The following is a 24,892-nucleotide window of genomic DNA, read 5'->3' as shown; positions in this document are numbered from 1 at the left end:
AATTTGGATTCAGACCAGTATACCTTATTGAATCAATGGTGTATATATATTTATACATTGGTATTTAGGGTTTAGTCGTGCACTCCATCGTGAAATCTGTTCAGCAATGTTTTTAAGTCTCAGCCTTCATCCGTAACCCATTCTTGTTATCTATGCATTTTGGCACATGCAAAACCAATGATGTCTCCCATCTGTTTTTAGCCATTTTTTTTCCATTTTGGGAAAGATTTGTATTCAGCTTTGTTTGAATAGTTCTCTTTGTGACACTTTATGCGACACCTTAGTTCTCTGCCAACTAGCTGATAGCATTTTGTATGCTTTTGTTTCAAAATATATGCATAGGCGGGACAAAGCAAGAACCACACAACTTAATGACAACCCAAAACCTACACAGTGTTGAATTCTTGCATTCTAAGCCATTTCAAATATTTTCCTGAGTTTTTTTAGTTTCTTTGCTTTATGTGGTTTTACAATCCTCCATATAGGATTGACGATACATTGCAAGTATTATACCTTGTTTGGTGCTATATGAACATAAGAAGAACCTGCTGAATCAGGTCAGCGGCCCGTCTGGCCTAGCATTCTTTTGTCACAGTGGCTAACCTGTGGAAAGCTTTATTATTATTTAAGTTCCTTTATCTCCTTGTCAAGCTGTGGAACCTTTGTCTGCTTAACTTGCCTTGATGCTTGTCAGTTGCAGCTCATGGACAGGCTCCCCTTGCTAGCTTAGTCTATATTTACACCTACATAATTGACAGGGACGTGGGTGGCGCTGTGGGTTAAACCACAGAGCCTAGGGCTTGCCGATCAGAAGGTCGGCAGTTCGAATCCCCGCGACGGGGTGAGCTCCCATTGCTCGGTCCCTGCTCCTGCCAACCTAGCAGTTCGAAAGCACGTCAAAGTGCAAGTAGATAAATAGGTACCGCTTTGGTGGGAAGGTAAACGGCGTTTCTGTGCGCTGCTCTGGTTTGCCAGAAGCGGCTTAGTCATGCTGGCCACATGACCCGGAAGCTGTACGCCGGCTCCCTCGGCCAATAAAGCGAGATGAGCACCCCAACCCAGAGTCGGTCACAACTGGACCTAATGGTCAGGGGTCCCTTTACCCTTTACCTTAATTGACTGGCTGTGTAGTTCTAGTGCAGGCATAGGCGAACTCAGCCCTCCAGATGTTTTGAGACTACAATTCATATCATTCCTGACCTCTGGTCCTGTTAGCTAGGGATGATGGGAGTTGTAGTCCCAAAACATCTGGAGGGCCAAGTTTGCCTATGCCTGTTCTAGTGCATTGTTGTTTAGTCATTTAGTCGTGTCTGACTCTTTGTGACCCCATGGACCAGAGCACGCCAGGCACTCCTGTCTTCCACTGCCTCCCGCAGTTTCGTCAAACTCATGTTCGTAGCTTCAAGAACACTGTCCAACCATCTTGTCCTCTGTCGTCCTCTTCTCCTTGTGCCCTCAATCTTTCCCAGCATCAGGGTCTTTTCCAGGGAGTCTTCTCTTCTCATGAGGTGGCCAAAGTATTGGAGCCTCAGCTTCAGGATCTGTCCTTCCAGTGAGCTCTCAGGGCTGATTTCCTTAAGAATAGAAAGTGCATAGGCATTAATTTTTGTGTGTATGGTCCCTGGAATTTGGTCTGTAGAAAGAGTTCCCCTTAAGTCCTGTGGCAAGGAAGGAACCTCCCATGGCCCATTAACACACTCCGAATTATTATGGTCAATTAGTCTTAAATGCTTTGAGATCCGTTCCTGCAGATTGAAGAACATTACTAATATCTGAGTGGGTCAATGGTACATGGGTGGGGTCTTCACATTGCCAACAAGGGTACTAGCCTGTGTGTCTGCTGAATCATTCAGCACAAAATGGTCAATGGTAAGTGTTAAATGTTAACACCCTATAAAGTTAAAGGGAGGAAATTCACACCTTCCTAGACTTTATTGTTTCTAGTCTATTTGGCTGCAAAACATTCTTCACCATAATTCATTCGTTTGTGTAGAGAAGTTTATCTCGCCAACCAGAAGTAGTATAATTTTTTTAAAAACCTACACAGTGCAATGGACAAGCCAAATGCCAAGAGTTTTATGGCTCTTTTTGTAATTAGGAATAAACACTTCAAATTAAAAACAATGTTGTTTTTTTAATCAAGGAAGTTCTGGACTATGTATGACACTAAATGAGCATATGCAATAAACTAACAAGAAAGGTGAGGTATACATGTATTTTATAAAATATATAAGCAGCCCATACATATTCAGAAGCTCTGAATAATGCCTTAGTGGATAGCTTTAAAATATAAATATGTTGTTAGGACCTTATAACTCCAGATGATCCTTACGCTACTATTTTTTTTAAAAGGAATTTCAGTGCATTTGCCTGACATCTCTTGTAATGTCTGCTGTTTGTATTTAAATACCATTTTGGATGGAAGTGGACACCCAAGATCTCAGGAAGCAGTACACAGTGGATTACATATTAACTGCATTTAAATTTAAGCTTTTGTTCCTTTGGAAACAACCCCCTTTTCTGTATCACAGCCAGGCATAGTGTTATGTGTACTACATACATATTTAGGCATATCTTGCTATCTCTGGTGATGATTTGTTTCTCTCCCTCATCCCCAGTTTATTGGCTGGATATCCCCAGTATCTCTATTCCAGCTATTAAACCCAAGCTCCTTTTGTTAAAAATCCAAATTCTAGAAACAGAAGATTTCAAAAAGTTGATACACATTAAAGACGCTTAATTGGAATGGATTTCTCTTTAAGGGTTGTGTAACTTTACCCACAGGTCTGATTATAGACCCTTGCCCTTATGTTCATCTCTCAAGGTCCCCTGCAAACCATCTCTTGTGTGGGGGTTCCGTTTGCCAGATTGTAATTTTAGAACAGAATTATCTCCAGTTGAGTGGTAACCTACTGGAAAGCAGGGAGTTATAATAGAAGTGCTGAACCAGTCTTAATTTAGGCTGCAACAAATGACATATGATTATTACCCATCTTAAGTGAATCTTCCATTAAGGTCAAAGTAGGTTATTTCTCTCTCTAAAAGAGCTCTGAAGAAATTAAATAAGCCTTACTTAGCAGGAACAATAATCCCCTTTGTGTATAACTATACCGAGTCTCTTTCCTGGAGCAAGCCTTTACATTATTATTGGTTTTACAGAATATCTTGAAGGGAAAATCCTTCCTGTAGCCCACAAGGGAGCAAGGAAATTAAATCAAGGCATAGCCTCCTGATCTTTAAGTGACCATTAAAAAATCAACAACCTGAACTCCTTCGGCTCATTTGCAGATGGACGCATTTGAAATTGCACTTCAGCAAGCTGATGCTCATTTAACATCCTCTCATTCTTTTATTCATGGTGACCTTTTCCATGGCTAGAACAGGATTTATAGGATAGGTAGAAATGGGGAGTGGCTGTAATAAAACCTGATTGCAGTCTTTGCACTCTAGTCACTCTGTGCGTGCCACACCAAACAGATGTGTAGCTCTCATAAACACTGCTTTTGTATTTAAAACAATAAAAGTAGCTTCCTTTGCTCTTGGCTGGAGGACGAATGGAGGAGCACAGTTTATGTTGGCAGAGCAGGAAATTTTATTGCATGGCCTGGCTACAACCCAGAGATTGTAAGTCATGTCAGATTTTGAAGGAACTCTCAAAGACTCAACATATTCTAGCATTTTTCTCACCCCACCTTTTTGCATTACGGTGGTGATAAAGTAGGGAATGTTCACTTTTAAAGAAAAAAAGAATAAAGTTGAGTACCAGAAAGTGTAAAATTATTGCCCAATTTTGATACTTTATGAGAGAAATTCAGCATTGTATTTGCACAGTACATTTTGCACCACCTAATTTTCACAGCCATATGTTTGTTTTAGTATTCATGAGTTCTTGGGGATATTCATGAATTCTTAACTGTAGCAAAAATGCAGCATATCATTTTCCTTCTCAGGTGATTCATAAATTTGAGCATAACATGCTGCAGTTTAAAGAGTTGATATTGTTTTGATACCAAGACAGACAATGCGACCTGCTCCTTTACTCATCTTTAGCTCTGATGTATCTCCACTCTTGCTTCCTGTTCTGCCTGGAACTTCCTCTTAGAAGCCATGTCTTTCATGAAGTTTTGGCTTTTCATGAAGTTTTGGCTTGACACTAAATGATGTTCCCTTTCTCTGTCAGGCTTGCCTCTGCCTTTGCATTTTCACAATGGGGAGGGGGACAAATTGTAAGCTCCTCGGAGCAGAGATCTGTATCTTTGTTTCTGCTACTCTGTTAAGTGCCATATACATAAGTGGCATTATGGCAAAATAATTATTCCAACTCTGTTGCCTGGAGTTTTGTTGTGCTTGAAAATTTGATTTATAGACAGCCTGTTTGTCTTGAGATTTGCTTGATGCACAAAAGAGGCAGAAGAGGCATTTTCAGTTCCTTTACTTCCCCACAGGATAAAAATGCTACAACAGAATTATTTTTTTAAAAGCATATTTATATATGGTTAATAGAAATTTTAAAGCACATTGTGGTTCAACATGTGCCTGTATATGACATCTATGCCAACTTTTATAGACCTTGTCTAGAACAAAGTATATGTGATGTGGGAGATGCCCTGATGCCTTAAAAGCTTTAAAATGACCACCATATGGAGGCCTGAACTGGCTTGGAGAATAAGAGCTTAACTCTTTTTTCCCTTGAGCTATATTTTTACCAGTTGAAACTGACCCCTCTGAGTTGCCGCTTTCTTATTTTCTATGCATTTTCCAGTCTAAGGGCATTCCAGGGTTGGGGGTTGAATAGCGAAAGCCCTTCTGAGTGTTGGTATTATACAGCCTAAGCCCATCAGAGGTGTGATAAGTGTGCAGACACACACACACCACCAGCTGCAACGCCTGGAGTGGATCATTGTCCTGGCTTCCTTCAGGGGGCGGATCTCCACCCCTTAACCTGCTGGGACCTTCTTGGGATCAGACAATTATGGCCCCTTTTGGAGAGAGATGACTCCATACCTTGGTAACTTCCACATAGGATGATTACAATGGGCTTTGTGTGGGGCTGCCCTTGAAGATGACTTGCAAATGTCAAGCTGGTCCAAAATGCAGCGGCCACATTACTGGCTGTGGCTTCTATTAGAACTTTTATATCCACTGGTTGCCACTGCATTTCTGGGCCAATTCAAAGTCCTCGTGCTAGTGTTTAAAGCCCTAAATGACTACAGCCCCAAATATCTGAAAGACCGCCTCCTTACTCACAGCCACTCTAAGGTGTCAAGATCAGCAGAGGGGGCCCTCTTGGTAGTTCCTCCTCCCTAACAGGTGAGTGATGAGGACCTGAGAGAGCCCTGTGGCAGCTCCTAAGTTGTGGCATTCCCTCCCCAAAGAGCTGTAGTCCCCACAGAGGTGCACCTTCACTGTGCAGCTTTCATCAAACGCTGAAGACACATCTCTTTAACTTGGCCTTGAGACACACATTTTAGGACTCACTCTAGTTGTGATTGTAATTCTTTTTAATGTTGTGTTTTGTATCGCTGTACCTTCTGCTCAGGGACCTTCTGGTGAAGGGTGGGGAATGAAGCCAATAAGCCTGTATTATAAATGTCTTTCATTTCCTCTCATTTTAGCAATGAGTCAAAGTGGTGAAAACAGCACTGAAGAAGAAGCAGCTCAAGACGATCTGAAGGATGTCTATGATGCACAGGTAGAAAAATATTTCTAATAAGCATTCAGGAGCCTGGACTTCTGTTTGAAGTAATATCACTTGCTAGGGTAACACTTGAACCCTGTCCTGCAGAGAAAGGTGACTCCTATGCAGTTCAGTGTGATACTGAGTGTGTTGATCTTGCAGTTCCCTGCAATTGAAGTTCTAATATCTTGGCAATCTATGTGACTGTATAGCCCCTTCTTGATATTTCTTACATATGCATTATGCCATTAGACTTCACCATCCTGATTTTTAAAAAAATAGTCTCTTGTGGACATGGCTGCGTTTGGACGCAACATTGCCATAGATTTGCAAATGGGCAGGTGCCTAAGCATATTGGTGCACACAGTTTGAGCAATCCCTACTTAACTCCTTCCTTCATGGAGCTGATTGTCCCTACTGAATATCCTAAAATCAGATTTGTCATTTACAGAATTTCATGTGTGGAATCTGTTTCAGTCACTCTTATAAGGTCACACTAGACATGGCACAGGGTATCTGCGATGAATGTTTTTTAAAACTTTAAAAGTAGTTGCAGTGCCTATCCCAAATCAGGTTTGTGGCGCTGATGAAGGGGCATTCAACCTTCCACCGTGCCATTTATGCCAATGCAAAGCTCCCCACAACCTGCTATTTCCCCCGCAGATGATGACATACATAAGTATTTCCTGCACTGGTTCTAGTTGCTCCAATACACTAGAAAACTCTGCAGGTATTGATAGAGGTGGATGGCTTATTTCATTCAGAAGTAAACAGAATCCATTATAATTAAATAATTTATCCCAGTGCAGCTGAAATGATCCTTCATTTAGCTGCTTCTCATGTCTATAAATTTCCTCATCAGTCTGGTTCTGCATGGTATAATAATTAGTTTATCTGAATGCTCATTTCAAGGTTTTGTTGCTCAATATTTAAAAACAAAAGAATTCATTAAGTGTTCATCTGCTCTAATAGGCAGCATGCTAATAAGATTATATGGGTGGATTATAGAAAACAACAGTAATTTAATTTCAGTGAATTCAGTCATTCAATTTGTGTGGAAGCTACTTGACAAAATTTGTGAAATTTCCAAAGGGTATATTAGTTACTGTCTTACTTTGACTTCGTGGAAATTGTTTGGAGTATTGAAACGGGACAAAAAAGGGTATTGGCAGGACTATATCCTATGGGGGGGGGATTCATTGATGTGCGGGTGGACTTTGACTTGTGCAGTGGGACTTTGCCTTCCTTTCCTACCCTGGCAGTTCTCATGTGCCCCTCAAATCTGCTCCAGAGGGCTCCCCAACCCCCAAGCATATTTTGAGGGTGCAGGGGGCTGCACAAGAACGAGAGTTCCATTACACAAGCAGAGACTGAGAGCAGATATGATAGCCATCTTCAAATATCTTAAGGGCTGCCACATGGAAGAGGGAGCGTACTTGTTTTCTCCTGCTCTGGGGGGTAGGACTCGAGACAATGGCTTCAAGTTACAAGAAAGGAGATTCCGACTAAACTTTCTGATCGTAAGAGCTGTTGGGCAGTGGAACAGACTCCCATGAGTGGTGGTGAACTCTCCTTCCTTGGAGGTTTTTAAGCAGAGGTTGGGTGGCCATCTGTCATGGATGCTTTAGCTGAGATTCCTGCATTGCAGGGGGTTGGACTAGATACTGGTGTTATCTAAACACCCAAAAGAGTTTTTGGGCACAGAACTAATTGAACCAGTTAAAGTCTTCAAATCTGGGAGCTGTGTATAATCTATACCTTTAAAACACATTAAGCACATGTTTCCCCTCAAATAATTCTGGGCGCTGAAGCTTGTTAAGGGCTGCTGGGAACTGTAACTCTGTGATGGGTAAACTACAACACCCAGAATGCTTTCAGGGAAAGAATGTGCTTCAGATGTGTTTTAAAGGTCTTTAGTGTGTACACAGTTTAGGTCATAAGTTTTGAATCATCTGGAATATGTGTCTACTGTGCAGAGCATCAAAATTTCAGTGCGTTTTTGTCTGTGGGAAAAGGCCATAATTTTATACATGCAGGCTTGAAGTTTTTAAGACTAAAGCCTGAGCTTAATTATTTTACTGGAGTCAAATTTGGATTGATGTCTATTTGCAACCATTGCCCAAATCCTTAGACCAGTCATATGTACCTGAATGTGACTCAAATTACTCTTTGCAATCAGAAGCTGGTTTTCTTATTTTCATACAGACATTCAACTGCTGGTTTTAGTTGTATTTAGACCTCTCTGGCTTGCTTCCCTTAGTTGTGCTTAACTCACATGAGAGCAGTTGGATGACAGCCATTCACTTAAGGTTATGTTTTTGTGACATTTCACCACAAAACGTACTAACTGTAGGTCTCAGCAAAGCAAGAGATCTCTTGAGACACGGTCTGTTTGATACTTTTTTTTACAGATATCTGCACAAAGAACTAACCACTCCAATAATAGTTTCTGATCTAGGATGCTTAGCTGATGTTTATGTAACTTTTCTCCTTGCAGATTGAGACAGTCAGGTGGTACCAGAGTCTCCACAGTTTATAGTGATTTTAATTTGTATAATTTTTAAAAAAATAAAATTTTATCTGTTCAGTTGTGTTTTTATTTGTACCTTGTACATAAACTGTAATGGCTGGCGGTTGATTATGTATCTATTATCATTCAGTGAGAATCCGGTCAGCAGCATCGTCTTGCTCAAGTATGGAACAGAATCTTGCCAGTCTCCTGTTTCCCTAGATTTCTGATCAGGTGGCAAAGTGTCAAAACACTTGGCAGGACAATGACTGGCTCACCAACTGATTATATTCACACTACCTAAATTATCAGTATCAGGGATGAAGTACAGTCATACCTTGGGTTGAAGTTGCTTCAGGTTGAGCATTTTCGGGTTGGGCTCTGCAGCGACCCAGAAGTAACGGAACGCGTTACTTCCAGGTTTCGCCGCTTGTGCAGATGCTCAAAATGACATCACGGGCATGCGCAGAAGCGGCGAATCGCGACACGCGCAGACACTGGTTGCATTCGCTTCAGGATGCGAACGGGGCTCTGGAATGGGATCCCGTTCGCATCCAGAGGTACCACTGTACCGTATTTTTCAGTGTATAAGACTGTGTTTCCCCCCCTTAAAAACATTTCTTAATGTGTCCCCAGAAATATACATGGGGGAGTCTTATAGACAGAAAAATACGGTACTTATAGCTTTCCAGATATTGCTGGACTTCAGCTCCCATCATCCCTGACCATTGGCCATATTGGCTGGCGTTGGTGGATGTTTTAGTCCTGCAACATCTGGAAGGAACAGGTTTCCTACACCAGCTTTATATGGTTTAATTGAGGGCACACAAAACTTTACAGGTTTAGTGGAAGCAAAGAGAACTGCTTAAAGTTTTGTTTGCAGCCAGCAGGAGTTTCTGTGGTCTTTGTGTAAAGCTAGAATATCTCTGAGGGTAAATCTTGCTTGGAACGTCTTTGAGTTGAACGTGGTGAAAGCGATTTGCCCTCTATTTCTCTGGAGATCCAATATTTCACCTTCTTGCCACTTCTAGCTTATTCATTTATCAATGTTACGGCTTTCCTCTAGGGACGTCTTTTCCAGGACTTGCTTTGCAACCAAAAGGGCTGTGTCAACACTCTGGTCAATGACTGTTGCCAAAGCCAAAAAAATAGCTTGTAATTTTTCTTTTGTGTAAAAACACAGAAACTTCTTGTGCTGTTTTGGAGTGTTTCCGTGCAAGTTGTGTGCTTTAGGAGCCTGATCCATTCAACCCACATAGGAACCACATACGATCACCCAGACATTGATGGGGATAACATACATTAAAGCTTAGAGTGGGAATATTTTTCCATCCCATTAATTTGATGAGTATCTTGCTACATATACCTCACATGAATGCGTAAGGCAAAATGCATGGGAACAGAATGCTCTAATGCCAGACTCCATGCGTTGGTATGGAATGTGAGAAAAGGCTTTATGTGCATGCAATTGCAGAGAGCTTCCAATTACATGGATAATCAGGTTTTCCCAATCATAGGTATAGATCCTGTGCTTATATTGTCGTGTGTGCATAGGGTCTAGTCTTACCTTTGAGCCAGTACACAGATGATAGGGCCAACAAGCATGATTTCACTTCCCCATAATTGTAAATATGAAAAGAGGGTGTATAACTTGTGTTTCATGGGGGTCTGCTGGCGCTATCTCTTTTCTTGACTGGTTTTTGGCTTGTTGAACCCCGGATCATACAGATAAATACTATCAGGATAATATGCTGATAGTTGAGGGGTTGTCTCTAACTTGTTGGGGTGAACATGAGAATTAGTTTGTATATTCCAGACTTCTGTTTCCATTTGCAGTAACACGAGTAGGCATAGAATAGATGCGCATACACCACTAAATAAAAAAAAAAACCAAAATGCTATGTTGGTTCCCATGGTAGTATTATGATTACGAAGCAAAGCACTCACTTTTATACCTTTTTCCAGTTCTGTGTGTCTGAAGCACACAAGAATTTATTTATTTTCTCTGCTATCATTTGCTCTTGACTTATTTCAGTGGCTGTATTTTAGCCATAAAGAGAAGGGTGGAGTGTGAGAAATAGAAGATTGTGCTGTTATTTTTAGGGATGACTCTCCTGATCTCCATCCTTTTCCAGGGCTGTTCTTGGCTAACTTTCCCATGGATTTCTAACCTCTTGCTTCGGTTCTCTTATGTAACAGGAAATAGGTTGACGGGAACAAACGCACTGTTAGCATATCAGCTGCACACATAATAGCAGCTGATTTAGTTCATGCTGTCTTCATTTTGCTAAGCAGACACTATATAGCACAAAAAGAAGGAAAAAGAACTTTGGGAGCCTTTTCGCCCAAGGGAGAACATTATAATTCTGCTCTGTTCAAAACTACAGAGTTGTGAGGAAGCTTGATGTGGAATATGTTCTTCTTTTAAAGTTAGAAGTCTGGAGTGTCATGTCCTGGGATTGTGGATTTAAGTATCTCTTTGCTTTCCCTCCAACTCTCAAGGCAGGAGTTATGTGCAAGCTTCATGAACGAGAGGATATTGGACGCCTTGAACTCGTCCAGAAACTGGCACGAGAAAACCTTCTACAGACAGATAAAAAAGAGCAAGAGAAGACAGATCAGGTAGGACATTTTTTCAGTTTTTGGTTTTTCAGTAGAGTAAGCTCACTGTTTACAGTTCTGCAAAGTGAGTCATGACTAGTTCCCAATGGAATCAATGGAACTTAATTTGAGTGCAAGTCTATGCATGTCAAGTCAGAAATAAGTTCCCTTTAGGAAATGTTTGCACTCTCCTGAGGAGATATTTGTGGAAACCAACAGTTCTGATGAAATTTTGTTGTTCAAATAACATTCTTTCATTAGAATCTGAGATATTAAGAAACGCATTAAATGCATTCAAATTGATCCGTTTTTACTTTATGAATATTTTAAATGATTATATTGCTTTTTCATTCGACCCGGTTTACGTAGAAATTTAACACGGTGACCACACATAAACCAAGACTGTAAGCGATAGAATCTGGCCAAAAATAAATAAATCAAGCAGTCAAATTAAATTAGCCTTTCAATCAACTGACAAGAGTCATCCAATAGGATTTACAGCCCTTCTGCAATACTGTGTGGGGAGAATGGGCTTGATCTCCCTGGGAGGAGGTAAGACTAGGGCTTCAGGGGCAACTGTGGAAAAGGCCTGGTGCCTAGTAAATTTTATTTCCTATAGCACAGGTATACGTAGGAGGGCCTGGTTGTGGTATCACAGTTGGCTTTGTACAGGCAGAGGCAATCTGGCAGGTATGTTGATGGCCAGCCATGAAGGGCTTTGCAAATATGCACCAACACCTTGAATTGGGCCCAGAAGATGACAAGACAGCCTGTGCAGTTGTGGCAAAACCAGGTTGATGCATATATTGCCTCCCAATATTTATTATGGGAACAAGCCATGGTATTCTGAACCAGCTGCAGCTTCTGAGTTGTCCTGAAGGGTAGTTTTGTACTTACTTTCTTCTTCTTTTTAAAAATGAACATGGTTTAGAGGCTACTTGGGGGAATTTTTTGTTTGTTTGGTTATTCATCTACTTTTAAGCAAGTATATATTTCAATCCATGCCAGTCTCAAGGCAGTCTGCAACTTTAAAAGACAACCTAATGTGCTCTTGTTTTAAATTTTGCCTGTTACATTAAATACAAATTAAAATACAGAATTCACTAATTAGAACAGTCCTCAAAGCCATCCCTCCCTTTCACCGAGACCTAGGTGAAGAAATGAGTAGAAACAAATTCTATCCTAAAGTAGTTATACAGATGGTAGACATTAAATAAAAGCCCCACGTGCTTTATTGGATAACTTGTTTTGTTCTCTCTATGATATTTTGTTTCTAGATTAGAAAATATTTTTCCTAGCTGCATGCTGGTTTAGAACCGCCCAGAAACAAAAACAAAAAGGTTGTAGTGTGTGTGAAGATCACCAATATTTTCTTTAAACACAAACTGATCTTGCAGAATCCTTGTGGCAAGCTAGCAAAATAACATGCCAAAATGGTTCCAGTTACAGATGGGTAGCCGTGTTGGTCTGCCATAGTCGAAATAAAAAAATTCCTTCCTGTAGCACCTTAAAGACCAACTAAGTTAGTTCTTGGTATAAGCTTTCGTGTGCATGCACACTTCTTCAGATATCTGAAGAAGTGTGCATGCACACGAAAGCTTATACCAAGAACTAACTTAGTTGGTCTTTAAGGTGCTACAGGAAGGAATTTTTTTATGCCAAAATGGGGTGGGCTTTTCGTTTTTGTTCTTGTTTTCCCCAGACAAACAAAGGAAATTAAACCTTATTTGAGAGCACCACTGAAATTTGTTCAACAGTACCGTAAATTGCACTTGAAAATTATCAGAGAAGAGGGAAAATTTCAGAGAAATTCTGATGGTTGGGGTTGCATGGTTTTAGCACACTTTCAAGGTGTGTGAGGGGCATTTGTGTGTCCTCTTTCCTTCATCTAAATTAGGGTGATCCAATGCACAGCCTGAGGGCCAAAGCTTTTTTGGTGGCCCTTGGTAACATTTGATGTCCACCCCCCGGGCTTTGGGAAGGGAGACATGAGGGCTCTAACAGGGCTGTAGAATCCTCCCTTCTCCTTCCCAAAGCCTAGTTAATGCTTTCCTAGCTTTGAGAAGGATGTGGGAAGGCTTTGGATCCCTGCCAGAGCCCTTGCAGCTGCTTTCCAAAACCAGGCACCTTGCCTAGCTGCCTTTAGGAAGGGAACATGAGGGCTAGCTGGGGGGGGGGGGGCGTCAAATTTTGGCCTCCCCACCCCCTTGCGATAATGCAGAGTGTGGCTCACAGGTTCCATGTCTTGCTGCCTACTTGGTGTAAAACGTTGGGCTGCCCTGCATTCTGGGTGTCTGCACATTCTGAAAACGCCACAATGTCCTCAGCTGGACCTTCCTGTAAGCATGGTGTCTGTCTATTGTAAACTACCCTGTGATGTGGTGAAGGTTCAGAAAACAAGGGCTAGGCCATTGTTTCTAGTTATTAGGAGACTGGTTTTTGCAACATTCCCCCTTTCCTATAGTCTGTCTTTCCTATGGCAATAATAGATTATATCTTGATAAGGACAGGTATCTTCCAGTCATTAAGACCTTTGATCTCTGTTGCTTTGTACACAACCTACAGACTTAAAAAAACTTGATGCACTGATGTCTCCATATAATGATTTTATCGTTCCTGTTCATGTGGTGAATATGTTATCTAAATGCACCCCCAGGTGGTAATGGTTAGCATGCTGGAAAGAACTACTGCAGGCTATAGCTTGTTATGGCATGGTAAATATTAGCTACTAATGCATAAGGGGAACCTTAAAACAACATATTAAGCAGGCAAGACCAGTGGAAACACATCAAAAAGTTTTGGAACCAGAAAAATATATATATAAGCATATGGATGGATGCAATCCAGCAATTTGCATGATTAAGACTGACTAGAATTTGATCTTCCTTGGCACACAATAAAAGAATGTTTGGCAAAATGCAGGGTATTGACTGCAGCCATTTTTTATTAATTAAAACAGAGTTTTACAGCACCTTAAAGACTAAATGGTGCTATTCAATGCTAGTCCTACTCAGAGGAGACCCAGCAAAGTTAATGGGCATAACTGACTTTAATTCATTAATTTCAGTGGATCTGCTCTGAGTAGGACTTTGTTGACTACAACCCTAACAAAAAGCATAAACTTCTGTATGCTACAGACTACTTCGCTGAATGCATAAGCGCTGTACTGAGTTACAGATACATGAGGTAGGTACAGAGAGAGAGAGAGAGAGAGAGTGCTTGGGATGGGAGAATGAAACATAGAAAAGTATGGACAGTGTGAAATACCTGGTTTAACAGCGGTAATGCACTAAACAGTTGTTGGTAGAACATATATCCCAACATTGGTTTGCCTATTCAACACATACAGCATGCTAAAAAAAACATTTGGTTCAATCCACAAGTGGCAGCATTGAATCTCTTGATGTATCCTAATTCAGTGTTTCATGTTGCAGTCTCACTTTGATGTTCCTTTCCCCAGGATGACAACCCTTAGCTCAGAGTTTACAAAATTACCTAGAACATCGAAATGTTCCATCGCTGTTTCTTAATAACTGTTTCTGATGTCAAATTTGTGAGATACAGTCGTACCTTGGTTCTCGAACACCTTGTGACTTGAACGTTTTGGATCCTGAATGCCGAAAACCTAGAAGTAAGTGTTCTGGTTTGTGAACGTTTTTTGGAAGCCGAACGTCCAATGCGGCTTCCGCTGCTTCCGCTTGAGTGCAGGAAGCTCCTGCAGCCAATCAGAAGCCGCACCTTGGTTTTTGAATGTTTTCAGAAGTCGAATGGACGTCCGGAACGGATTCTGTTCGAGAACCAAGGCAAGACTGTATTAATATATCTTTAATGCAGTATCATGCATGTAGAAGAAGAAGAATTCAGCTCCAAAAATGTAAATGGATGAATGCATTTTCTTTTTCATATCTTGCAAATTTTGGCATACAGTTAGACCCAAAACTTGCACAAGGGTTACGTTCCAGGGGTCCTCATGCAAAAGAAAATTCGCGCAAAGACAGGAAGACCCCTGGAACTCCACCCCAGTGCAACCATCCCTCCCTGTCCAATGTTAGTGCACAGAGCGGGCAAGATTACATGAGCCTCGCAGGGCCTTGCAGAGCCCAGTAAGCAAGGCAAAGGGCTTAAAAACTCTTTTCATGAAAAGAACCCAGTGGGGAAAAGGGTTTTTGAGCCTTCCACCTTGCTTTCCAAGTTCGGGGAAAGTCATGCAATGGCTGTGGGTGCTCTTGTGAGAGCTCACACAGCCCCTTCGGATGTTTTTTCCTCAGTCTCCCACCCTCTTTCTAGTTATGTAAGTATGTATGTATGTATGTGTATTTATCAACAAAACACACAAGACTATGATCGTGTATGTAAATTGCACATAAAGTTTTGGGCCTACTGTATGGCTTTTTTAAGGTATTCCAAGAGGTCTATAAGGATGAATGGCATAATATTTGGTTTTATTAGCATGGCATTTCTCACCATGCATCCTTAATTGCATTTCTTACTATATAGCATCCTTAAAATTGCAGAGCTTCTTGCATTGCCTCCTCTGTGATGAACCAAGCTATTTGCACTATTGCAGAGAGGAAAAAAGGGCACATTGTGACCCAGCAATTATGTAGATTCTGCTCTTGCTCCAATCTAGACAGACAGCCTGTGCTAGAAAAGGTGAATGGCAGCTAGACTCACTTCCCTACATGACCCTAATGTTCTTCTCCTTTCATCACTCTCCTTTCTCCTTGTGCTCTAGCTCCCAAGGTCTTGTTAAATGTTTGCATCTTTTTTTTATTAAAAAAAATGCAAAATGTGATGAAGAATTACAATGGTACCTCGGGTTAAGTACTTAATTTGTTCTGGAGGTCCGTTCTTAACCTGAAACTGTTCTTAACCTGAAGCACCACTTTAGCTAATGGGGCCTCCTGCTGCTGCCGCGCCGCCGGAGCACAATTTCTGTTTCCATCCTGAAGCAAAGTTCTTAACCCGAGGTACTGTTTCTGGGTTAGCGGAGTCTGTAACCTGAAGCGTATGTAACCTGAAGTGTATGTAACCCGAGGTACCACTGTACTTAATTTGTATATATTGTTCCAGGTGTTCCAGCTAGCACGCATGTGTCTCTTGAGAAACCGTTTAGCCCTTGCATCCAAGGGATTTGCTTCTTGGAGTCTGCTTTAATGTGAGAGGTATCTGGCAACAAGTAAGGCCAACAAAGTGGCAGCGAAAATAACATTACAGTGGTGTTATAGAAGCATATTTTAAAGAAATCTTTTTTTTTTTTTTTAAAGGGTATGAAATATATATATACCCATCTAAATTTTCCAGTAAAGTGAAGCAAAGCCTGAACTGTGCCTCTGCTTTCATCGGAACCTCTGATTATTAAGAATTGTTGGCCTCAGCTGGTTTTTGAATGTCTCTTCCTGAAGAGGAAGTGTGCCTTTTCCTCCCTGTACTTTCCCTTAAGTTCTGTTGTGCAATAAATTGAGTAGAAGCCAGGCTCAGACTGCTGGATGAATGGATTAGAGATGGGTGGGTAGGTCAAAAGAGGTGAAATGTATGCCAGCAGTTTTGTACATATAAACTGAGTGTGGGGGAAAAAGGTCTGGATTTCTTTTACTTTATTTCATTCTACTGCATTTCCTCATTTCCCCCCAGAGGTGCAATATGCTTTTTATTGCGTCTCTTCCCATCGTACCAAAAAATATCTGAGTTGGGACTAGGATTGTAGCCTGTCTAAAACCTTGGAGAACTGCTCCCAGTCGCTGCAGGCAGTACAGTGGTACCTCAGGTTACATACGCTTCAGGTTACAGACTCTGCTAACCCAGAAATAGTGCTTCAGGTTAAGAACTTTGCTTCAGGATAAGAACAGAAATCGTGCTCCGGCAGCACAGTGGCAGCAGGAGGCCCCATTAGCTAAAGTGGTGCTTCAGGTTAAGAACAGTTTCAGGTTAAGAACAGACCTCCGGAACGAATTAAGTACTTAACCCAAGGTACCACTGTACTGAGCTAGATAGATAGATCAATGATATCACTCAGTATAAAGCCTCATATTGGTTCAGAATACTGGATGTGTTGATGAATGATAGTATTATATACTTATCTCATTGAGATAATTGAATGATGATTAGGCTTAATCCAAAAACAGACACAAAATCCACGTGGTGGTGGTGGGGAAGCAGCCAATTTGGATTTTTCAGTACTGAGATTTCTCCTGGTTGTTTTAATTGTAGTAATAACAGAGTTGTTGCAAATGGATTGAAGTGAATATTAGAACATTTTCAGCTATTCACAATACCTGTGGGACCTTACACTGACACAAATAGATCCACTGGTGGAAAAATAGGAAGTACAGTTTGTTTGCTCTATTAACTAGGTTTTAATGATGGCTGTCAATGAGAGTACCTTATAAGAGGTATAACTATGAATGGAATCTTCAGATAACTCTGTGATTTCCCTGTCCCAGGTATCTTGCTGCATTGAGGGAAGTTAGGGAGGAAATGAATGAGCCTAAAAACTGTACCTAATCTCTGTATGTGTAGATGTGGAGAAGAGAAATGGTCATGATTCTATAAGCAGCACCTCCAACCACTAGGTGGTGCTGTTTTATGTTCTTAGGGCTTAGCTGAGTTTCTATTTTTCATCTTGCAGTTCTGTCAGTTTAATTTTAAGACCTCTATGTCTGTTATTCTAAGCAAGTTTTACAACTGGTAATCACAACTTGAAAATGGAAAAAAATCGTTACTGACAGCAAAGAAACTTGATGGTTATTCAGCTGGACCTGAAATGAATGAGTATCTGGATGAATTTGAGCTTCTTGTCTTAGTGAAAGAGTGGACTGATCAGAACACAGCGCATCACCCCACAGTTTTTCCACAGTGTGATCATAAGGCATTTTATCCGCAACTTACCAGTGCAAACTGTGACTCATGAAAGGAATTCTGTAATCACTTAAAAGGCATGAGATAGACTTAGGTCTTTCAAAATGCAGGAAGGAATGGCAAGCTAGGGGGAGACAAGTCAGGAAATCTCTGTTGTTGTTGTTTAGTCGTTTAGTCGTGTCCGACTCTTCGTGACCCCATGGACCAGTGCGCACCAGGCATTTCTGTCTTCCACTGCCCCCCTCAGTTTGGTCAAACTCATGCTGGTAGCTTCGAGAACACTATCCAACCATCTCGTCCTCTCTCGTCCCCTTCTCCTTTTGCCCTCAAGCTTTCCCAACATCAGGGTCTTTTCCAGGGAGTCTTCTCTTCTCATGAGGTGGCCAAAGTATTGGAGCCTCAGCTTCAGGATCTGTTCTTCCAGTGAGCACTCAGGCCTGATTTCCTTAAGAATGGATAGGTTTGATCTTCTTGCAGTCCATGGGACTCTCAAGAGTCTCCTCCAGCACCATAATTCAAAAGCATCAATTCTTCTGGAAATCTCTACATATTAATTTAATTTGAGAAAGCAAATTGATAAGAGCTTCCCCTGCTTCTCTATATGTCCATGTGGTGATTTAAGTGAAGCAGAACCTGCCTGACCAAATATAAAGCTGGCTTTGCAGAGAGGGGGCCACCTCATAAAAGACTATTGTGTGAAAAACTAGTAACTGGGGAACTTCATAGCCTGCTAGTTAAAGATGACACAATTTTAGATAAGCCAGTGGACTGTATTGTATGCAGAGTGCAGAATTTGAAAGCAGGTATTATTTCATTAAAGGTGTATGCTCAGAGCAGGCTTTCTCAACCTTGGCTCTCCAGATGTTGGACCACAACTCCCATCATCCCTAGCTGCATGATCAGTGGTCAGGGCTAATGGGAGTTGTAGTCCAACAACAAGGTTGTAGTCCCAAGGTTGAGAAAGGTTGGCTTAGAGCAACTCTCATGACACCAGCAGCCATTCAGGAACAGCTTTTCACAGCATCTGAAGAAGGTCTAGGAGTCTCCAGCCCAAAGGCATTTGCAGACAATGTAGAGAAAAAAGGTCAATGGAAGCAGAATTTCCCATGCAAGGGGAAGATGTATCAGAGAATCTGGAAGTTTAGTGTATAACTGAAATATCTGCCCTGCTGATTGTTGAGAGAGAATTTATATAAAGCATTTTGAAATGAAACTCTTAGGCAGAAAAAGAGCAGCTTACAATGATCAATAATAAGACAGTCCCTGCCTGTAGGCTTACAATATAAAAGTCACAGCACAAATTTAAGTCATATGCTTTGAATCTTAAAAAACTCACAGCCATTCTCATTATCCTCATAAAATAGGTTGGTAAATATCCTAAGATCTTTTAATAAATATAGCTTTCAAGTTTACATAGTCAGTGTTCAGTGAACTTTATACAAATAAAAATGTTCTTAAGTATTTTTGTTGCTTATGACATTAAAATTTAATGTTTCACTTACAGCGCTAGGCACAGTGCCATGGGAGTTAAGTTTGGGCTGGATCCTTCCTGGTCCAAATGCCACAGGAAGGTCTACTTAGAGCGTAATCAATGGCTGATCCACAAAGAGAATCTTACAGATGTTCTTGATGCTACAAATCCTAAGAGGACAGACAGATAGACAGTCACGCGCAAACACACACACACACACACACACACACACACACACACTGCCCGGGCACGTACATGCACACTCACTGCACTGCATCCTATTTTCCTCACATTCGGTATTCCCTCATGTGTAATTCCTGCCAGCAAGGAACATATGCAGCACCACTGCAATTTAATTTATATTTGCTTTGGCTGACGAAAAGCTTGCAGAGTCCCTGAAATACCCTTGAGCAATTGCAGAATAAGTGACAATGCAATCTTCAAAATCAGCAAAATGTATTTATGTGTGATGCAGGTACCTGAGCGGTAGTAATGCTCTTGCTTGCTCTCTAGTTTGGTAATTTGCAAGCAGTGCTTGCAATGGTCTTCCAGCTCAATCTTCTTCCTGTCCCCCCAGCCCCACCCTCTGATTTCAAGCCCAAAGACAATTGTACTCTTTCACTGACTTACAAATTGATTGGAGAAGACTTCACTGAGAAGCTTCTTGCCATTGTTTAGAAGGGAAAGGGGAAAGGAACTATTAGACTTGGTATACATGCTATCATCAGATGGTTTGAGATTTGCTCCTCATCTGTGCTTCACCACTATATAGAAATCAGCTGACGAAGGAAGTGACGTTTCTTTCTGCTTTTCTCTCCTTCTACCATGTGAAGCTGACCAGGCAACATGTCTGGGCTTGAGCGCTTTTGTTAATTGCTCCTGTTCATAACTTATTTCATATGGAGGAGCAGCTTAGTATGGAAATGGTACATAAGAATTGTAAGCTATTTTTTAATGAATCTGAGTGGGCAAGTCATTTTTCTTCTGGTTGAAGATAGCTCAAGTAGGGTTTTCTATATATATATATATATATATATATATATATATATAGGATGGGAAATCATGTCTGTAGTCCTATATCCACTTTCCTGGACTAATGAGTCAACACGTATAAGATTGTACTATAGAAATCATAATTCCTGGATTCATTTATATGTTTTTCTTGGTGATTTAAAACTATTTAGGTGCAGTGCTAAGGACATACTCAGTCGGCACCTTGCTATTAATATGTACCTCCTCACAGAAGGAGACTTGCCGCCAGCTCTTCCACTCACTGCCCAAGACCTCTTCACACATTACTGTTAGAGACGGTGACCACACTGGGGCATTGTGATCCCACATTGTGCTCATGCTGCAGAATTCTGACAGCAATCCAGGCTTCCTGTCGCCTGCGTTATGTGTATTGTCACGAATGCACTTGTCACACATGAACGTATAGATGTGGGATACATGCAGTTTGTTGCATGTGAGTGATTCTGACGCAGACCCCTTACAGTGGGCTTTTGTTTTCTTCTGTTTTCAGTCCTTACTTGTCAGCCATCCTCTCATCATGTTTGCGAAATAGGGGTGGGCTTTTTAAAAAAGCTCTGTCCATACAGTGCATATAGGTTGAGCTGTGTGTGTGTGTGTGTGTGTGTGTGTGTGGCCATTATAGCCTCTCTGGTTTGCAAATTTCCCCATGGGCCCTTAAGGTCAAATACGGTAGCTCTCAAAAACCCCTTCTGCTACTTGCATATTGTTTAAGAGTAAAGCCTTATTTTGTTTCTTTTGGAGAATAATCAGTGTAGTTGTTAACACTATAGCGTGGGGAGTCTAACATGTCATCCAGAGTGGCTGGGACAGCCCAGCCAGATGGGCACGGTACAGAAAATAAATTGTTGTTGTTGTGATGCTGATGCTGCTGATGTCCAGTATACTAAGACTCCTATAGAGCAGTTGCCACTTGGTGGCCCACCCGTGGTTCTGAGGAAAACACCTTGGCTTTTTGGTACTTTAAGGCTGCTATCCTGTACACACCCACCTGTCAATCACATGGGGTCATTATGATATTAACATTTGACCAGTGAGGCCAATCCTGATAAAGATCTGGCCCTTGGAGCCAAAAAAAGGTTTTCTACCCTAGATTATCAAGCTTGATGTCTCTATTCTTCTTTTGAAAAACAAAACTCTGTTCTGTGGCCCCATATATACCAATGGCACATTAGAATGGTGACTTGGGCGTGAAGTTCATCTACTGCTATGGAGCCCCTTTGGAATCATCCACTTGTTTGACGCTAGCTCTTGAATTAATCATCAAAGTGCTATATAGAAATAAGTATGAGTCTTGTGCAGAAATGTTAAACAAGGAGGCTATTAAAATACTGCCTTCTTTTGTTCTACTATTCTGTAAAGCAACCAATGCATTTCTGGTGTAAATTCAACATAATTACACATAAACAGCACTGTGCTGCTAATAATGTAAAAAAATAATAATCTTGCTGTAACCTTCATTCACTTTTTTTTATTTTTAAGCCCACCACATTACTGCATAATTTATTGGATGAAACTCTTTTTGAATTTTATACACCAGCACGTGGAACAGATTTGTATAGACAGGTGAAGTGTTTTCCACACCTGGGAATAAACCTTAATTAAGATATAAAACATGGTTCATTATGGGAATTTATCTCCTTTAGCGGCTTAACTCATTTCCTGTGTGACACAGGAGAGAACACAGGCATGTCAATACGGGAATCTACTCTGAAAACGTGAGCCCTGTTGAAATAAATGGGGCTGGTGCCAGTCCAGCATTTTGAGAATTGGATCAAGTCGGAGCCAGGAAAGAGTGCATGTGTCACTTCTGCTTTTATGACAGTTTAATGGTTCCAATCCTTTTACAGCCTCTCGCTTCCAATTTACCATGTGCATGTTAAGTGCTTGCCACTGCAAGCTCCCCTCTTCTTTCCATAGACAATATGCCTAATGTACATCAGCTGCACTGCATTGTTGCGGAGAGGAACCGAATGCTAAATGAGCAAGGGCTTTTATAGAAATGAAAGCTGGGGCAAAACTGCTTCATCGTGGGAAAATGGTGCCAATGTCACACAGTCTCATAGCTGCCTGCATGCATATTTTACAGAACACTGCATTCTGTTTCCCCCCCTGGGTATATTTAAAATTTTAGGATTTAATTTGTTCGCCCCTGCCTCGATAAGTTTCCTTCAGTTGCATGCTGCTGCATTTTAGTAAATATATTACATTGGGATGGGGTGAGTTTTAAAACCTAATGTGTATGTATATATTTTTCTTCTAAACACAAGCATTTAAACTCCTTAGTGTTAAGTTGTGGGTGAACATATCAGACGACACAGCGATTCTTCAAACAGCTCTGGTTTATTCACAGGCCAGAACAGAACTGAACTGAAGGGTTCAGCCAGCCTGCTTATATAGAGCTCCACTACAACGCAACTGTAACACTTTCTGTAACTATCCAATCACTGAACGTCACTTTCAATCCCTTATTTGCATATGTGGACCTGAGTGAAAACTATCTACAGTATCCCCCTGCTGACCCAGGGTGAGAACTTCAGTACATAACACTTAGGGTATGCGGTTTATTTTTTAAAAGATTGATTATCATGTTTGAACTAAGGATTTGCAGCTTGAGCTAAGTTCTAAACAAGCAAAGGCAAATACAATGGTACCTTAGTTCTCAAACTTAATCTGTTCCGGAAGTCCGTTAGAAAACCAAGGCGCAGCTTCCAATTGGCTGCAGGAGCTTCCTGCACTCAAGAGGAAGCCGCGTCATACATTCAGCTTCCGAAAAGCGTTCAAAAACTGGAACACTTATTTCCGGGTTTTCGGCGTCCCGGAGCCAATTTGTTCATCAACTAAGCCATTTGAGAACCAAGGTACCACTGTAATCTAAAATACTGTTTCCCTGGAAAATTATTCTGATTCACTTGCTTATTACCTATGCCCCTCCTGCTATTTCTGGAAGATGTGAAGCAGGATGTGTGTGGATTTTGCAAGAGATGTGATCTCTGAACACACCACGGAAGGTTTTTGGTGCGATCCAGTAGTACCGCTTCATATGTCATAAAAGAGCAGTGTGTAAGCAGTGTGTACTTTCCCCCCTACTTTTATCATAATTTCAAACCAACTCGAAGGCTTTGTGCATGGGAGTGGGCAATACTTGTATTTGTGTTTAAGTGTTTGGAGATTGAGGAGCTGTGCTACTATCTGATGCTTCCGGTTGCTGCTGTTGTCATCCCTTTTGCTCATTCCAGCCACATTTGGCATTTTGACAAAGGCTTATGTAGATGTAAACGTGCCTAAAGGTTGGGGAGTGAGGGATGACAGCTGTTTTTTATGCTTTGACACACTGTATTTTAAAAACCCATGCATAGCTGACTCTTTTCACTCTTGGACCACGGATATTTGGTCAACCCAGAAATGGGAACTCCCTTCTGACCTACGTTGGAAATAAGATTACAGTGGTACCTCGGGTTACAGACACTTCAGGTTACAGACTCTGATAACTCAGAAATAGTACCTCGGATTAAGAACTTTGCTTCAGGATGAGAACAGAAATTGCGTGGCGGCGGCAGCGGGAGGCCCCATTAGCTAAAGTGGTACCTCAGGTTAAGAACAGTTTCAGGTTAAGAACGGACTTCCAGACAAATTAAGTTCTTAACCCGAGGTACCACTGTACTTCAATATTTTAATTTTACGTATTTCCTGGTCTGCCATGATGGCTATCTGCAAGCTGTTCTAAAAAGTTTTTTTCCTGAGATGCACAAAATAATGGGGAAAAGTTCTCTTTCACTGATATATTTTGAAGAATTAAAAGAACCTTGGGTGTGTGTGTGTGTGTGTGGAAATGGATGGTTACTAGTATGTGCTTTGCATTGTTCAACACAAGAGAATTCTTGGAGATTGCAGGACAAAACAAAACAAGCCAGTGTTTACTTAAGATGCTTTGCATTTCATGGCAGCTACCATGTGACTTAGTTGTTACCATGGTAGCTATGCATTTTTCATTCCCTAACTTCCATAAATGCTCAGATTGCCCTTGTTGGGATAACTTATTCCCTTCTTGAAGTTGTATACCACTGCGCAGAATAATGACAATGAAAGCAATGCCTGGAGAGAGAGAGAGAGAGAGAGAGAGAGAGAGAGAGAGAAATGTGCTCTGTTTTAAACTGATAGAACTATGGATGATATATAAAGCAATTTCAGTTATTTTAGTCAGAACAATTATTCTAGTTTTAAGCTCCCCTCCTCTTTTTAATGAAATAAAACAACGAACAAATTATTATTAGAGGCAACAGTAGTAAAGGTACGATAGCAATGTACCATTACTATATTATTAGTGGTCCAGCCCTCAATAAATGGCATATCAAGAATGTGTTATGCACAAGCCCCACTGACATGGGTGGATTTTTAATTGGCGTTTGTATCTAGTTCGTTAGGAAGGATAGCAAAGCTTCTGGAACGAAAAGAGCAGGCAAAGTGTGAGTATTCTGCGTAAAGATTTATTTAGCATCACTATACTGATGAAATATATCTTAGTATTACTGCGCAATGAAGTTTTTTATTCTATCTTTTTTAGCTTTTGTTACACAGGAAATGCCAAATCCTCGTAACTAGAGAGAAACCAATAAAATATTTGGAATTGTACTATCCCGGAACCGACGTAAAAAATATTGCCCTGGGCAATTTCTCTCACAGAGGAGTGGCAGAAACGCCAGATAGTAACAGGTGGTGTGTATGTGTGTTTTAAGGAATAATGCAA

General features: G+C 41.0%; 1 protein-coding gene and 1 long non-coding RNA gene across 7 annotated transcripts in view; one reads left to right on the top strand and one right to left on the bottom strand.

Annotated features, from left to right (window-relative positions):
• The window catches only part of RAPGEF5 (Rap guanine nucleotide exchange factor 5), a 129,006-nt gene that overhangs the window by 31,837 nt on the left and 72,277 nt on the right, over positions 1–24,892 (top strand). For all 5 annotated transcript variants that reach the window (XM_080974663.1, XM_080974664.1, XM_080974662.1 and 2 more), the window contains exons 8-9: positions 5,616–5,692; positions 10,689–10,808. In XM_080974663.1, the coding sequence (XP_080830789.1) occupies positions 5,616–5,692; positions 10,689–10,808 (197 nt within the window). The remainder of the gene's footprint in view (positions 1–5,615; positions 5,693–10,688; positions 10,809–24,892) is intronic.
• On the bottom strand, positions 10,632–20,754 carry LOC308459591. Of its 2 annotated transcripts, none has more exons than XR_013978197.1 (3): positions 20,321–20,754; positions 19,148–19,286; positions 10,632–10,769 (listed from the first exon to the last, which is right to left on the bottom strand). It is a non-coding gene; the product is annotated as an uncharacterized lncRNA (long non-coding RNA). The 2 variants fall into 2 exon arrangements; XR_013978198.1 differs by having other exon boundaries at positions 20,350–20,754.

This window comes from Podarcis pityusensis (assembly GCF_964106645.2).
Source record: "Podarcis pityusensis genome assembly, chromosome: 12".
In the NCBI taxonomy this organism is placed as follows: Eukaryota; Metazoa; Chordata; class Lepidosauria; order Squamata; family Lacertidae; genus Podarcis; species Podarcis pityusensis.
The sequence above is the reverse complement of the archived record's forward strand: the minus strand, read 5'-3'. Positions and strand labels throughout refer to the sequence as shown.